The sequence below is a fragment of the Python bivittatus genome, unplaced genomic scaffold, assembly GCF_059951505.1.
Source record: "Python bivittatus isolate LINGU-HERP-01145 unplaced genomic scaffold, Pbiv_v1 ctg000480_np1212, whole genome shotgun sequence".
Lineage (NCBI taxonomy): Eukaryota > Metazoa > Chordata > Lepidosauria > Squamata > Pythonidae > Python > Python bivittatus.
Window position 1 is genome coordinate 40323509 of NW_028277075.1, and position 15567 is coordinate 40339075.

At 37.2% G+C, this 15567-nt stretch overlaps 1 protein-coding gene across 3 annotated transcripts in view; it reads right to left on the minus strand.

The window, feature by feature from the left end:
* LDLRAD3 (low density lipoprotein receptor class A domain containing 3) overlaps positions 1–15567 on the minus strand; it is a 164425-nt gene that overhangs the window by 92732 nt on the left and 56126 nt on the right. For all 3 annotated transcript variants that reach the window (XM_088145774.1, XM_088145773.1, XM_088145772.1), the window contains one exon: positions 14599–14745. In XM_088145774.1, the coding sequence (XP_088001900.1) occupies positions 14599–14712 (114 nt within the window). In that variant the 5' untranslated portion in view covers positions 14713–14745. The remainder of the gene's footprint in view (positions 1–14598; positions 14746–15567) is intronic.

Sequence of the window (15567 nt, forward strand, 5' to 3'; positions counted from 1 at the left end):
ACTTTATCTCCAAAGCCAATTTTATATCACATTCTGAAAAGATCAATGTTTTGCACATTATGAGCTTGGTTAAGATGTCTGACTGAGGACTGCTCTTTAAACACCTTCAGTGTATTTCCACCTGTGTTTTGTTGCTTACCACCATCATTTTTATAAAGGTTTTCTAGAAAACGTTGAGTGAAATAGCAACCCTATTTTGTAAATTCAAATCCTGTCAATTACATATAAATTAAACAATCCAAGATATTCAGTCTAGGGCAACTAATAGGACCAATGTAACATACTGAAAAATCCCTTAATAGTTTCTCCAGTCATTTACTAATAATTCTTTCACTGATAACTGTAAATTCATCATCTGGTAAAGCACTCTTTCAGAAACAAAATTAAAAACAAAAATGAAAAGTAAATGTCATCAGAGATGCGGAAGAAACACTGGTGAAAACCAGCCATTTTTGTCTTCAAAATAAACATTGCCTCTAATATAAATCTAATCTCCATGTTTTTTTTTACATACTTGTTTTTTTAAAGAAACATTCTACTGAGGCAAACAAAATCATACTTGTTTTCATAATATTTGAAAAATACTGTTTGACTTCACAAAGGTACAGGAATATGCTACTTTTCTTCTTATTATGGTCATACAGTCAGCCAGATGTTTAGACTGGATTTGGCATTTTTATCCATCTGTCAAGTCCTTCCTATTCCCTGGGATAGGCAGATGTTGTTGTTTGATGGTGTTAAATGTATCATCACAGGATATAAGCTGTTCCGAGTAAAGCTGCCTTTTGCAATTGACTGGTGATTTTGTAAATGCCGATGGTGTTCAAGTGGTGCTCCAGATGTTTTCAGATTGCACCTAAGGCACCTATAACTATTGGTATCATCTTTGCTTTCTTTTGCCATAGTCGTTCTACTTCTATTTGCAGGTCTTTATATTTTGTGATTTTCTCCAGTTCTTTCTCTTCTATTCTGCTGTTTTCAGGTATTGCAATGTCCACTATCCAGACTTTTTTGTTTTTCTTATCAACAACTGTTAGGTCTGGGGTGTTGTGTGGCAGGTGCCTGTCTGTTTGAATTCTAAAGTCCCAGAGCACTTTAGCTGCTTCATTTTCTATTATTTTGTCTGTTTTGTGGTCCCACGGTTCTTGCTTGCAGGAAAATGGTATTTCTTGCAGATATTCCAGTGCACCATTGTTGCTACATTGTCATGCCATTGTTTGTAGTCAGTCTGTGCAATCTTCTTGCAGCTTATTATTATTATGGTTGGTCGCACAGTCAGCCAGATGTTTAGACTGGATTTGGCATTTTTATCCACCCACTGAGTCCTTCCCAAGGACCTGGGATAGGCATCATCATCATCATCATCATCTGAATGTGCATGTTTGGAGTGAAATATCTTCTAATACTCTTTCATTTCATTAACTTGAGGTTTGCTGTTCTCTCAAACTTATATAATAAGCTTTTGTGCATATGACAAACTTGTAAATAAGTCATTGACACTAAACACACCTGTCTGATATGACAGATAAGAAATGCAAGCAAAAAACATTTATTTATTAATTCAGTATTTCTAGGCTGTCCCAATGGCCTCTGGACAGTGAATTGTAAAACTATAACAATACCATTAACACAAACAACAAAATTCCAATAAAAACCATCAGTATTATGTATCAAAACAGAACTATACTGCTTTATTACAACCCAATTTTCTTTCAGTCTAATGAACTTGAAACATAAGGTATGTACAAAGTTAAGTATAATTGTTGGGGGGTGTCCATACAATTCTTAAATTCCCTAGTTTTCTTTACAATGTAGATAAATAAAACCAACCAGAAACCAAACCAAATCATTCTAGAATTGCTTGGAAATATTCGACATTGGATCTTTGCCACAGCATAGCATGCTAGAATACTTTCCTCACTAATGTGCCTTGAGTTGATAGAATTTTCCCTGGATCTTTCCAAAGGAATCCCATCCATTCATTTCTTATAAAAGCAGCATTTTAAACTGTACTCCTTTGAGTTCTACGCAGGACTGCAGTTGTAATAAAACTTTACCTTAAGAGATAGTGAAACTCCAGTGTTATTTTGCCTTGGGAAATTTCTATTTGTGCTAAAACTGCACTGAGTTAAACATCCTATATGCACTTATTCAGAAGGATGCTTTCTGTCACTTAAGCATGCACATAACTGCAGCCTGAAATCTAGACATGCATTAGACTTTAGTTTTACTACTAAAAAGCCACCTACAATATGTATAGATGATACCATTATCATAATTTAGGCTCCTAGGCTATTGCCAGATAATTACAGAGGTTTCTGTTAAGTAAATCCCCAAATTATTTGAGTAATATTCTTAAAATAAAAGCCACTATTTTTAGGAAGAGAAACGCTGCTTTTTTATTTTGCCTAGCAAAATCTTTCCAAATAAATGTACTCAATACTGGGTTTTACAGAAAAAAACAGAGAGAGATACTTTATGCCTTCATTACTATGAACCCCAAGATGAGTAAAAATCAAAACCTCATGAATTACCATAACTGCAAAGTGTTTTGCCAATCACTTTGTCTTTTAGGCCAAATTTCAGGTTTTTTTAGAACTTCTCTTGCCTGAGAGCAAGCAGAGGATAAAGCTGTTCTATTGCTAGTTTCACAAAGAATGTACAAGTGTTAAGAAATTTTAGTCTCTTTTTGTACATGGTACACTGCAATGGAATAGGAACTGATACTCAACGTATTCTTTTCAGCAATACTGAAAAAAACAGGGTATCGTATTTAGTAGAACATTAAAAGTTTACTGTCAGAAATTTGAAATCTAGCCCTTATTGTAAATCCTAAATTCAACAGTCTTCAAGTTATGGCGGCAATTGGGACAGGAATTTCTGTCACTAAGCGATGCAGTCGTAAAGTGCAACTGCATCACTTAGCAACAGCAATCCCTGAAGTCCCAATTGCCATTGTTAACTGAATCGCAATGGTCATTAGGCGAGGACCTCCTCGCAACTTCCTGCCGGCTTCCCAAAACCAAAGTCAGTGGGGAAACTGGCAGAAACATGCGAGTCCCAGGCGGCTTGCAAGCAGGCCAGCAGGCAGGTAAGTGGCTGCTGTCAGGTGGAGGAGGGCATGAGTGGGTGCACAGATGGCTGGAGCAGTGCAGCACAATCACAGTAAGGCTTGGGGTGGCTGCTGCCAGGTGGGGGAGGACATGAGGGGTGTGCGGGGAAGGCATGGTGAGGTTTGGGAAGGGTGTGGGGAGGGTGTGAGTGCCAGGGGAGATGTGGTGAGGCTCAAGGAAGGTGCATGGGGGTGCATGTGAGTGTGAGGGAGGCATGGTGAGACTTACCCCAGCGACTTGCAACCTTCCATGCTGGCTTCCTCCATTGACTTTCTGTAGAACCGGGCAGGGAAGTTCACAAATGGTGATCATGTGATTGCAGGGCACTGCAACTGGTCGTGTGAGCTGATCATGTGACCATGGGGGTGCTGAAACAGCCAGAACTCCAAGGACTGGCCATAACCACCATTTGTTCAGCGCCATTGTAACTTTGAACAGTCGCTGAACGAATGGTTGTAAGTCAAGGAATACCTGTATTCCCCAGCCTTCAAGCCTGCATCCTTAAGAGCCACAGGCTAGATCAGGGGTTCCAAACTCACAGCCCATGAGTCACCCTGGCTCTCCAAATCATTTTCTGCAGTATTCTGTAGGTCCTTAGGCCAATGCCTGGCAAGGCCAGGTTGCTGATTGCCACACAGATCTGCAGTCTGGGCCACTGGTAGAAAGCACTCTAGGAACAGAAGCTGATTGACAATGGCAACTTCACAGTATATCTTGGCCTTACCCAGATGATCTTCTGGCAACAGTAGGGACTGGTCAGCTGGGCTGCATAGTTAGTACCCCAGGTTTTCTTGCAGTAAGCAGCATTGCCCTCCACGACTTCCTTCCACCTGCTCTCACACTATAACAGGTGCTGAGACAGCAGAGAATTAAGTTCATTCCCTCTTCTGTGTGAAAGTGCCCACCAGGAACAGAGATCCTGAGTTGAGAGAAAATACATTCTCCATGTTTTCCCCCTCCCAGGAAACCCTTCCGATACTTGAAGATTGTCCTCTTCAATCTCCACTTTAACCATTCCTAGTAGGGCTTGGTTTCAAGACCCTGCACCATCTTGGTAGTCCTCCAGTTTGTCACTCTCCTCTTTGAACTGTGGTGCTAAGGAAAAAAAATCTTTAAGGACACCCCATGATACTGTTTTCAGTGTGAGTGTATGTGTGTGTGTTTTATTCTTCCTGGATGCTTGGGGTTTTTTCCCCCTCTTTCTCCTGTTTCTTATTGTTCTAATCTGTAATATTGTATGCCACCCAGAGTTGTTATGGAGTTAAGTGGCTTTACAAATTTGATAAATATTTTTGAACTCACTAAAGACTTTTATATCAATCTATAAAAATAATTCAGTGCTGTAGCCCTCAGGCTAATGAATGAATCCTCATGTGGCTCTCATGACAAAACTCTTGGGCTAGATAAAGAGCAATTTCTATATAGCTGCAATCAATTCATTCAAACCTCATTGCTATCACATCTTAGCCTCTGCAGAAACATCTTAAAATAAAAAATATCTAGCCCATACAAAATAAACAGGACATGAAGGTCATGATGAAATTTACTGCAGGACAACAAAGCTGTACTTAGTATCTTTTCTCATAAAAAGAGAGGGATGGAAGGAGAGACGTGTCTGACATCAGCTAAACAGGAGGAACCTGCTGGTGCTGTGACTCCATCTAAAATCTGAAGTTGACGCAACAGAATTTATAATAGCTTCTCCACATTTCCTCAGTTTCCAGGAGAAACTCTGGAAGGACTGGTTTTGACACAAGGTGAAATCTTAACATTTTTAAGAAGATATGTTAAGTGGATACTTAAACATGAGGTTAATACAACAGTCCATCTATATGATGGTATTCCAAATGGATATTGTTCTTGTTTAAATTTAAGGTGTTTATATATAATTTGGGACTAATTATTACTCATTACCAGTTATTACTGTTTTACAATATAAACTGCCTGCGGAAGACAAAGGCTTAGAAAAACATCTAAGAACTACATTAAATCAAACTAAACAATTATTTTTGTCACAGGTGTGACAAATTTTACATCTTTAAAATGTTATACTTGAGAATGTGGAAGCAGAATTTTAATACTGTAACTAAATTTTCACTTAATTTATATGAACAAAAGGGTTTGTTTTTTTTTTGCACATTTACAACTATTAATCTTATCCTGACAATGTTGTATATGTAATTAGCACAATCTTTAATATATTCTATTCCACCAAATTTCTAAGGAAGCAAAACCTGTTCTGGATGGATACCAATGGAAGATGTGAATGCTTTTGCCTGGTAGGCAGTTCTTTAAATCAGAAAGCTGAAAGCATTATGCCACAAATCCAGAGGAAACCTTGAAAGTTGTTAGCAAAAGGAGTACTTTCAACAAAGAACTGCTAAGCCAGATTACTTTATTATCACAGCAGGATGACTAAAGACAACATGCACTTTACTTTAAGGCAATTTTTTCTCCCCATACTGAAGATTTGGAAAATGTGTACAAGATTTCAAGAATAAAGTAGTTTTTGAGTTCTAAATGTAGACCAACAGAAATATACAGTTTTGCTGAAGTTACAGAAATGAATGAAGATGAGCTCTAATGGTGTCCTTTGGTGAACTGCAAAGGCTCCAGCTTTGTGGCAGAACGTATGCTTTGTAAATAGCAAGATCCCATACTCAGTTCAAATATTGTGTTTTGGCTTCTTGTCCTCTGGTTTTGCTCCCCCACCCCCACCCCCACCCCAAACAGTCTCTTTTGCTTCCATCCTCCAGCAGACTATTCTCCTCTGAGAATTATGTAGCATTGTGCTAAATTATTATTATAATTTCCATCTTCACATCCTACCTGTTCTCTTCATGTCTCACAGTCACCCAGTTTCATTCCAATGATCCTTTAGATTATCAAGAAGGATTTATTACATCATTTAAATTTATTAGGTAACTGAATGGGAATGGGTAAATTATGAACTTCACTTTATTTCTTCTAACCATTTGAATCTGCATCCTTCCTTTCATATTTGTAATCCATTCAGCTAAATTTGTAATTGGATGCTATTTTTGCACTCCCTTTTTCCAAACTGGAGTGAAGAGAGAGGCGAGAGAAAGCCATTTTTTTTTACTACTACTTAGGGTATGACAAACAAGGATCCAATAACGGGGGCTGACAAATTGCCCCAAGGCAGGACGTACCACAGTCACAAATATGTTTCCATAGCTCTCTACATCGAGTCTTAATGCAGGAATAGCTCCTCACAAGTTTAATTTCCTTTTCATCCATCAGCTTTCAATATGGTCAAAGTACATACACTAGAACTTAGCTAGAAACAGTCACATATTTCTCGTATCTCAGCATAAAAGGAGCAAATTTATTGTGTGAAAATCATGACGTTGATACAATAGTCAAATATTTGATTTATTATGTTAACATGCGTAATACTCAAAAACTTGTACAGCACTAGTGCTTTTACTCTGTTTTTGCCTTTACACAGATACAATTAGACTTCCTGTTGTGTAGGTGAGGAGATTGACGGTTAAGTTTACCGTAGTGAGAACAGTGTGTATATTCTTGGACTATTGCTGAACCTGAACATGGCTACATAGATTATTGGACTTACATAGCATTTAAGTAAAAGGTAACATCATATTTTCCTGAGTGACATCTCTTGTTCCAGTGATCACTTTTTTTGGGGGGGGGGATTTATAAACTCACAGTTACTGTAATCAACTGAAAAAGAACCACTTTTCTTCAGCGTATGCTCTAATGTAAATATCATATGTACTAGTGGATAAGCCAAGGTGACAAAATATAACCCCCAAAACGGCTCTGGGTTATCTGCAGATGGGCTTATCTGCAAGGATACACAGTAATACTTCTTTAAAATACCCAAATACCTATTTCCTCTATAAAGAGCCAGTTTGGTGTAGTGATTAAGGCACTCAGCTAGAAACCAGGAGACCATGAGTTCTAGTCCCGCTTTAGGCAGAAAGCCAGCTGGATGACTGGGCCAATCACTCTCTCTCAGCCCTAGGAAGAAGGCAATGGCAAACTAGGCAACTACTTCTGAAATCCTGTCATGAAAATTGCACAGATTTGTCCAGGCAGACATCAGGAGTCAAGACTGACTTGAAGGAACCCCCCCCCCCAAAAAAAATTCCCATATATATTCATGTATAAGCCCATCTGTGGATAAGCAGACCCTCAAATTTTTAACCAAAATATCATGAAAAATGCGGATCCACTTATCTATGCATGGCACATTTTATCCACAAGTATATATGGTAGATGGCATCTGGTTTGCAAAGCTCTCCTCTTTACCTTCAAAATAACAAATCCACAGGTGGCAGCAGCAGTAACAATATGCAAGGCACAGGTCAAAGATCCCAGAATCTCATCAGAGCACATCAACCCCTACTTAAAAGCAGCCAATTCATTCTGTCATGCATCAACTATTAATTTTCATTTGAATATTTAAAGGATCCTATTACTGGATATAAGGCCTGCTTGATTTTCAGGTCCCAAGTTTAGATTTGTAATAAAAAAATGCACAAATTCTGCCTTGCCATGAAGAATGAAGCATAAGACAATGAACCAATTTTGGCAGCTGTCCTAATGTGTAAATACACTGGTCATAAACACAAAGCTGAGTGAAACTGGACACTGGGTGTCACTGTTGATTTACAGACACATTTCTGAAAGCACATGGAACTAGCAGAAAAGGTTCTTCCCCCACCCTTCCCAAAGTGTGTGTATTTGTAGGGGGGTATAATCAGATGCGCCTGGATATTTGGTACAACTTTAAATTTGGCTGTTGTCATGTCAGGCAATAAGCAAGGATGATGTGCCATACTTTGAAAATGTACCATCTGCTGCTTGTTAGCTGACAAAAGCAGCAACCTACCAATTCTCTAAGTAGCTGTTGCTCATTAGCCGACAAAAGCCACTTTCAGTGCTCACATATTATTAGATTATTTTAGACAGATGAAGATTACAGTTGATGAGGACAGGGGGAGTAAAGAAAAACTCAAGAGTGCAAAGGGAAATTAAATATGGCAGCACAGTCAGAATCCAGCTTCCAGTGAAGTTGATGACAAGACTCACCTATTAAACATTGTGCGATTTACAGCTGGGGCACTGGAGAAAGAAACCTCCTAGTGTTTCATAGTTATTGTTAGCAAACACAAAAACTAAATAATGTATCAGTATTTCCGAAGATATGAAACTTTTTAAATCTCTTTCCCCAGAGGCTGACATTTCCCTCCTTTCATACTTCCTGATTTATTTATTTATTTATTTATTTATTTATTTATTTATTGGCATGGTGCACACAGACTCATTGAGTTTCTGACAGTTCTGAAGATTGGATCCCTTCCTGCCCCCCATCTACTGCCAACTAATAAATTCAGCATGAATGGACAAATGTCTAACTGGCATGGCCAGAATGGACTTCTATTTGTTCCATCATTCCATCATTCTATTTGTCATTTCTTTGAGAGTTTGTACATGTTAAAAGTAATTTCCATTCTGTTGTAAAAGAAGAACAGAAAGTGTTCCAGGCCAGGTATTTCCATCTTCCTAAAAACAGTTTTCATAATATATATAAACCCATAATTAGGATTACATGTTTTCATGACTTCGCTGTTACTAGCAGACACCACAAAATTTACAATAGAAAAGATAGGAAAGCCTCTATTTCAGTGGGGACCTGGAGATATTAAGGCAGCTTATATTGGAAGATGGAAAAAGCAGGAAACTATACACCCAATCACTGAAGATGTGTGCCAACCAATATGAGTAGCTGCACAGAGAATCTGCTATATCACCTTTTTATTTGGAAAAGAATGTCCTGCCTATTGGTTCCTGACAAGCATCTCCTTGGTGTGGGAACTGCATACTGGACAAATGGTGACTCTTACAGACTGGCATTTCCAGGGTAAAATACCATGATTATGAACATTTACTGTAAATATTTGAAGGACACGTTAATTATTCTGTGTGTAAAATTTGGATATTCGTCAAAACTTCATGTATACCATACAATAGAAAAGAATAACTAGCTAATAAAACTTAAACTTAATTTCATTAGGAATCCTTTTTTCCAGGATGCTGTGAAAACCTTGCATAAGACTTCAAGACTTATCAATGTTTTTAATAATGTATATCAAGAGAGAGGTCAGAGTACAAACAAAAACTTAACTTTTCTAAGAACCAAGTCTTAATTATATGACTTACTTCCCATGAGTGAATTTAAAATAAAACTGCAGAATTCTGTATTGTTTAAAGTCACGTAAAATATCTAGTACAATTACAGAGTATTGAATTTGCACATTTATTTATTTATTTAATCGACTTGTATGCCACCTCAATCATAAAAGTGACTCATAGCAGGTGCAGATTTAAATATTTATTCAGTAATATAAGTTACTTTTAAAATTAAATTTTCTTAAGAAAGTAAGACATAAAAAGGAGCTTGTACACTGAATGCTTGATATTTAATACTATTAAGTATTGCTGCCTGCAAGATGTTTTGTAAAACAGATGCAAAGAAAATATTCAATAGAAGAATATTGAACCAACTAGGTTACGTCATCATAATCAGATATAGAAAAATATATCTACACACTGGACCCATATGATGCCAGTTTAGCAGAATAACCCCTATTTTACTGGAGCTGCAGTTCAAGTCCTACATGACTTGGGCCCCTGCTACCTTTGGACCACCTTCTCCAGATTAAATCTGCCTACCCGATACACTCTTTATTAGGAGATACCACCAATGACATTTCTAAGCAAGTTGATAAACTTTCCTCTACAGTATTGCAATTGCCATCAGAAGCCAATGGGTTTAAACTTGTTTAGGCCTGGATCGTCTGGTTATTTGGGAGACTGTAGTTACCCAATGTTACTTACTCTCTTACTATTACTGTTTATGTGCATATATAAACATCATTTATTCTATTTTTAAACATCTTTCATATGTTATCACATCTGCTCTTTTTCTTAATCCATTTTATTAATCTCACAAACATTTTTTCCTTTTAATTTTGGCCTTGTCCATAAATATATACATATCTGGGAGGGGCGACTGCAGGTTGCTTCCCCTTTCAAGAGAGATGGGGTGTAATCTTTTCTGTGGCAGTCCCCACACCAAATCAGATTAGTCTCCACTCTACTATCTTTCAGGAAACAGCAAAATCTATCTTCTTCTGGAAAATATTGGGGTAGAAAGTTTTTAACTATGGATGGCAGCATACATGGCAGTTGTGGTAGGAATACTGTGTTATTTTGTATCATTGTTTTAATAATATAGGCCACCTAGAGTCTGATTAATCAGGTAGCATACACATCTTTGTAATAGATTGCATTATGCTGCTTGTACAACTTTTGTAGGCTTCAATGAGCTGGTTCAGCTAGGGTTCCGTTCTTGCAAATCAGCAGTGGTGAAAAATGAGGTGATAAGCAGGCAAGCGCAAGCAGTAAGACAGAGCTAAAGCACTGAGCAGACTATCTCCAGCTGTCTGTCAGTGCTCACAGAGAAATGGGGCTGAGGCAGCAAGCAAACTCTAACCCATGAATGTGAGGAGGCTGCAATGGACCACCTGGTGGACCTCAGGCCACACTCTGAGTACTCTAAACTTTCAATTCCTCGGAAATCTTCAAATGATCCTTTCTTATGACCAAGTCCACTTTATCCATCAATAAAAAAATCAGGTGCCTAAAAATTTTGAGTTACTATATGTGTTCTAGACGTATCCTGACTAGTTAAATTAGAGATAAAGAATTTTTTTTCGTCCAGGATCCATATTTTTTCCTAAAAGTCCATCTTCTGGATTAATAAATCTTTGTTCTATTTTTTCCTCCAGAATTAGGTCCTGAGCTTCAGATTCTAAACTATAAGTAGGATAGTGAAACTGATTGAATGGAAGTGATTATACTGAATATATTGAATCTATATTTTACAGTGCAGTGGTAACAATAATTGGTGTCAATTGGGATTAGAGGATAGTGAACATGACTATGATGGTCAGGTGATATCTCTGAAATAATTATGAGAGAGAGATACAAAGCTGGGCTTTCTTATCTGTGGTACACAGACATGAAATATTCTTTTCCAGTCAGAGCCCACAACCAGAATATTCAGATTTTACAAGTTTTATGGGCATTTGGGATCTTCTATTTAGTTCACTATTTTCATTCTTTTGCAGCAGGTTAACAATGGACTATTTTTTCCTTCATTTATGTGTTATAAATTATTACAGTTCTAATCATTTTTACCACTTTGAAAGGCAAATTAAGTCACCTTTCTATATGGAGACAGATTTCATATAAAAAAGAAATTACAGTCTGCAAGCCTCCAAAGTTACTCAATCCATAAACTATAAAGGCAGTCTTCTATATTTTTTTTCTTTGTTTCTTTTACCTCCCCTGCCAATGCAGGGCAGCACAGGAAATGAATCACCTACTCAAGGGTACTTTTCCCTTAAATCTAGTTTCAAATTTATTCATGAATTATGCTATGCTACTATGCAAAGATAGGGAAAGCTGAAAGAACAGGATGATTATCTCTGCATGGGTGAAATAAAAATGACCTAGCTAAAATATTTCAATAATCTAATCCATCTAGGAAAGAAAAGAACATATAATTCTCCATGAACATCAATTGACAATCCCAAGATTTAAACTGATTCAACTGAAGAAATCAGTTTTATGAACTAAGGCTTTACAGCTATTTAAAATTTTATCAGCAGTTATGGTGTTATCTCTCCCATCAGAATTTCACTGGATCCAGTTTATTCTCAGCGACAAAACAATATCCTGTATGTAGTCTGTGGTCACTGCCAAGCCACTGCTGATTCATTCATAAACAAACCATAAACTCTGTTTGGAACACTTCATTAATTCCCTGTTTGCATGGGGATGATAGCATGCAATGGAGGAAATTACAAAATTACATGAAAACAGAGGTAAAAAGTCTCTTGTATGGTTTTTTTTTTATTTATATAAACATCCAGAGAGGCAAAATGTGTTATTTTGCAAGGCTTCAGGATAAGATTTAGGTCTTGAATATTGTGGACAGAAAGAATGGTAATTTTCCATAAATTTTGGCTAGGCCTCATAATCTCAGGCCTCATAATGACAATTCCAGCACAGTTAATTTAAGCTACATTTGTGATATGAAAAGAAAACCCCATCTAGTTTTTACTCTTAATGTTTGAGGGTTTTTTAATTTTATTTTTCAGGAGTTCAGGGCCACACAATTCTAGGCATCAACCATTATATTACAATATAATGTAATTTTATATTCCTGAAATGGAATATAAAAGCCAGGACAGAAGTCATAGAAAAAATCTTTGCAAAAACGTATGAAGTTCATTGGAACTATAGCTTTCTTTTTGAAATCAATGGAATCAAACTGTAGGCTTCCCAAATTTAGAAAAGATTCTTCAAAGCATGCAGGGGTATAAACAAAATATGTCTCCAATATTTTAAAGAGGCATCTTTTGCGAGGATTTCATGCCTGGTCTCTGCAGGTGCCCCACAATCACTAGAAAGATGCAGACACTTTAAGGAGCACCCCTACACCCTCTGAAGTACTTTTCTAGAATCGAACCAGAAGCACCACACCGCTGTATCACACAAATTATCACGCTTATCACATGCTTATCACACAAATAAATATAGAAGGAGCCGTCTGAATCTATTCAGAAATGGGATACTAGTAAACAAAATCTAGAGCAACAGAATATCGAGGGGCAATTTTATAAGAATGTGTCACATACAGATAACTTTTACAGCCTGTGAAATATATTGATCCAAATGTTCAAACTGAGGTTGAAGGGTGTTTTTTTTTTTTTTTAAAAACCTATCAGTATATAGGTTTTTTTTATTTAATAAAGAGAAATCATTTCTGATCAAGAGCAACCTGGTGATTATATTAAAGATATGAACTAAATCTTTCGAGACCTGATTTAGATTGCCTTCACAGAAGGAAGGGTGCTTGAATATACCAGCTAAACAGAAAAGTGACTTTTTATGTTTTGCTTCCTAAAGCATATACAGTTTCTGAATCAGAGTTATTAAGCTAGTAAGTTTGAGACCTACCCAAAATTAAGAGAGCTACCCAAAACTATATGTCATCCTAATTAATTCTGCCTGGCAAGTGGTATTTATTCTTCATATTAAATAAGCCTTTATAAAGCATTTCACATAGAATTTCACCTGCAAGCAAAGCATCTAACTGGATCCACATTGAGAGAGTGCAAAGCAGCTGCCAAGTGCATCCATGGATGGCACTTCATCCAGGATAGCCAGCAAATTGCTCTGTTGGATGATCTGCCTACCCCAATGTTAAATAATTAAAGCAAGCATAAAAATCTAGGGGGAAAGAATACAGAGACAGAAAACGAATGCAGTTTTGTGCATTAATAGAACTTATTACCTATCCATAATAGCATAGTAGATTTAAGTGAGTGATGGCTGAACTCCCCCAGTTTTTGGAATGTGGGACAGGCTCAATCCATAGAAATTAACAAACTAAAAATTGATGTATTTGATCATTTCTAATTTGAATTGAGAAAACAGACTGGTTCAAATGTCCACTCAGCCACAAAAAACACAGGGCCTTTGAGTAAGTTACTCCAGGTGGGTGGTGGTGATTTTATTGATAATGTTAACCTACTTTCAGGGCCATTTTCTAGAAAAAGGGGAAGAATTATGCTTCTAACAAGGAAGGGGACATTCATTTCAGTTATATAAACAGGAGGCTGTTAGGGTCTGGATGGGAAGGAACAGACTTAGGCTGAACCCCAGCTATGGAAATAACAGTCTTCCGATTCCAAAGATGGTTCGTCTATAGTTTTGGACAGGGTTGATCTCCCTATATAGAGCTCGTTCACAGCCTGGGGATTCTCCTGGACTTGCAGCTTCTGCTTGAGCAGCAGGTGAGACTGTGCCAAGGCAGCCTTTGCACGATTACATCTTATGCACCAATTTAGACCTCCCTGGAGATGTTGCATACAATCACCCATGCCTATTTCATGACTGTACTACCACAATTCACTGCCTTTGAAAACCATCTGGAAGCTTAAACTGGTTCAGCATATACTAGCCTGGGTAGAGTGATGGCTGCATCTAGATTATGTAGACGCAGCACTGTTAGTCCAGAAGCTGCACTGGATTCCAGTCAGCTTCTGGTGTAATTCAAAGTGCTGCATATCACCTTTAAAGTCCTGCATGGTTTAGGGTCTGGTTATCTCCAAGGCCTGCTCCAAAATGAATCTGCCCATCCCATAAAATTTGGGGGAGCCCTTGCTGAGGGTCCTGTTACCTAAGGAGTTTCATCTTCCAGGAAACTGTAGTATGGCCTTCTCAGTGCTAGTGCACCTCCTGTAGGACAACTTGTCTGTCTGTCTATCATCACTGAGATGCATTTAATTATATACAGTAGGTTTAAGCCTCGCTATTCAAAATAAGCAAGGTAACAAGCTAAGTAAACTGTACTCACGGCATTCCTTCTCATCACTTTCATCAAAACAGTCTGGCAGCCCATCACATTGCCAGGCTCCTGGGATACAACGTCCATTACTGCACATGAAGTTTCCAGGAATATTACATTCATTTGTGAAATTATTCCAAGGCAAGAGTTGGCTTTCTGTAAACCAGGAAAGATGTAGTAAAAAGAAGAGGTCAAGTTCACATATACAGAAATTATTTTCATATCTGAACCAATATTGCTGACAGACAAAAACATGTATGAAAGGAAGGTGGACAGAGCAGAAAATAAACATTTAGATCAATTGGTCTGGCCTGAATTAAGTTAATATTGTAAAGTTCCCCTTTTTTCTATCCTTTATAGGAAGCTCTTGCATTCTATCATTCCCAAATTGTATGTCTTTGAACAGCTGATAATAAAATGATTTGGGAAAACTGAACCCCTAAGTTCGTATTATGCTTATAGGTACTCCTGCAATATAGTAGCTCTCAAGCTCTCAAGAAAAAATGCAGAAAAAACTATACATTAAGAAATATGGAATTAAGATTAGGAAAAATACTTTTAAAAAGAAAGAGGGATATTTGCCTATCAAAATAATTTTAATATGCAACCTTCTATCTGAAGTAGCAGCTATGGAAGCCTCTTAATCCAAAAAAAGAAAAGAAAAAGATTTAAAACTAAAAACTCCAAGGAAAAAATAATGTTAACAACCTTTTATCCATACTTGATTAAGACAGTTTACTTATTTATTTATGGATTAGCTAAAGCCAATGACCCAAAAATATCAGGTGTGTCTAAAAAGATAATCAGTTTAGTGAAGAAATTCTACTAATTCTTGGTCAGAAAGCAGTGAAGGGCATTCTAAAGCATGTTAGAACATCCTGCCAGATATATAGCATTATATATAGAACCAAGATAAATAAAAACTACCCTAAAAATCTTTCCTACAATTCCTACAAAAGCATCACTATTCCCAAATAA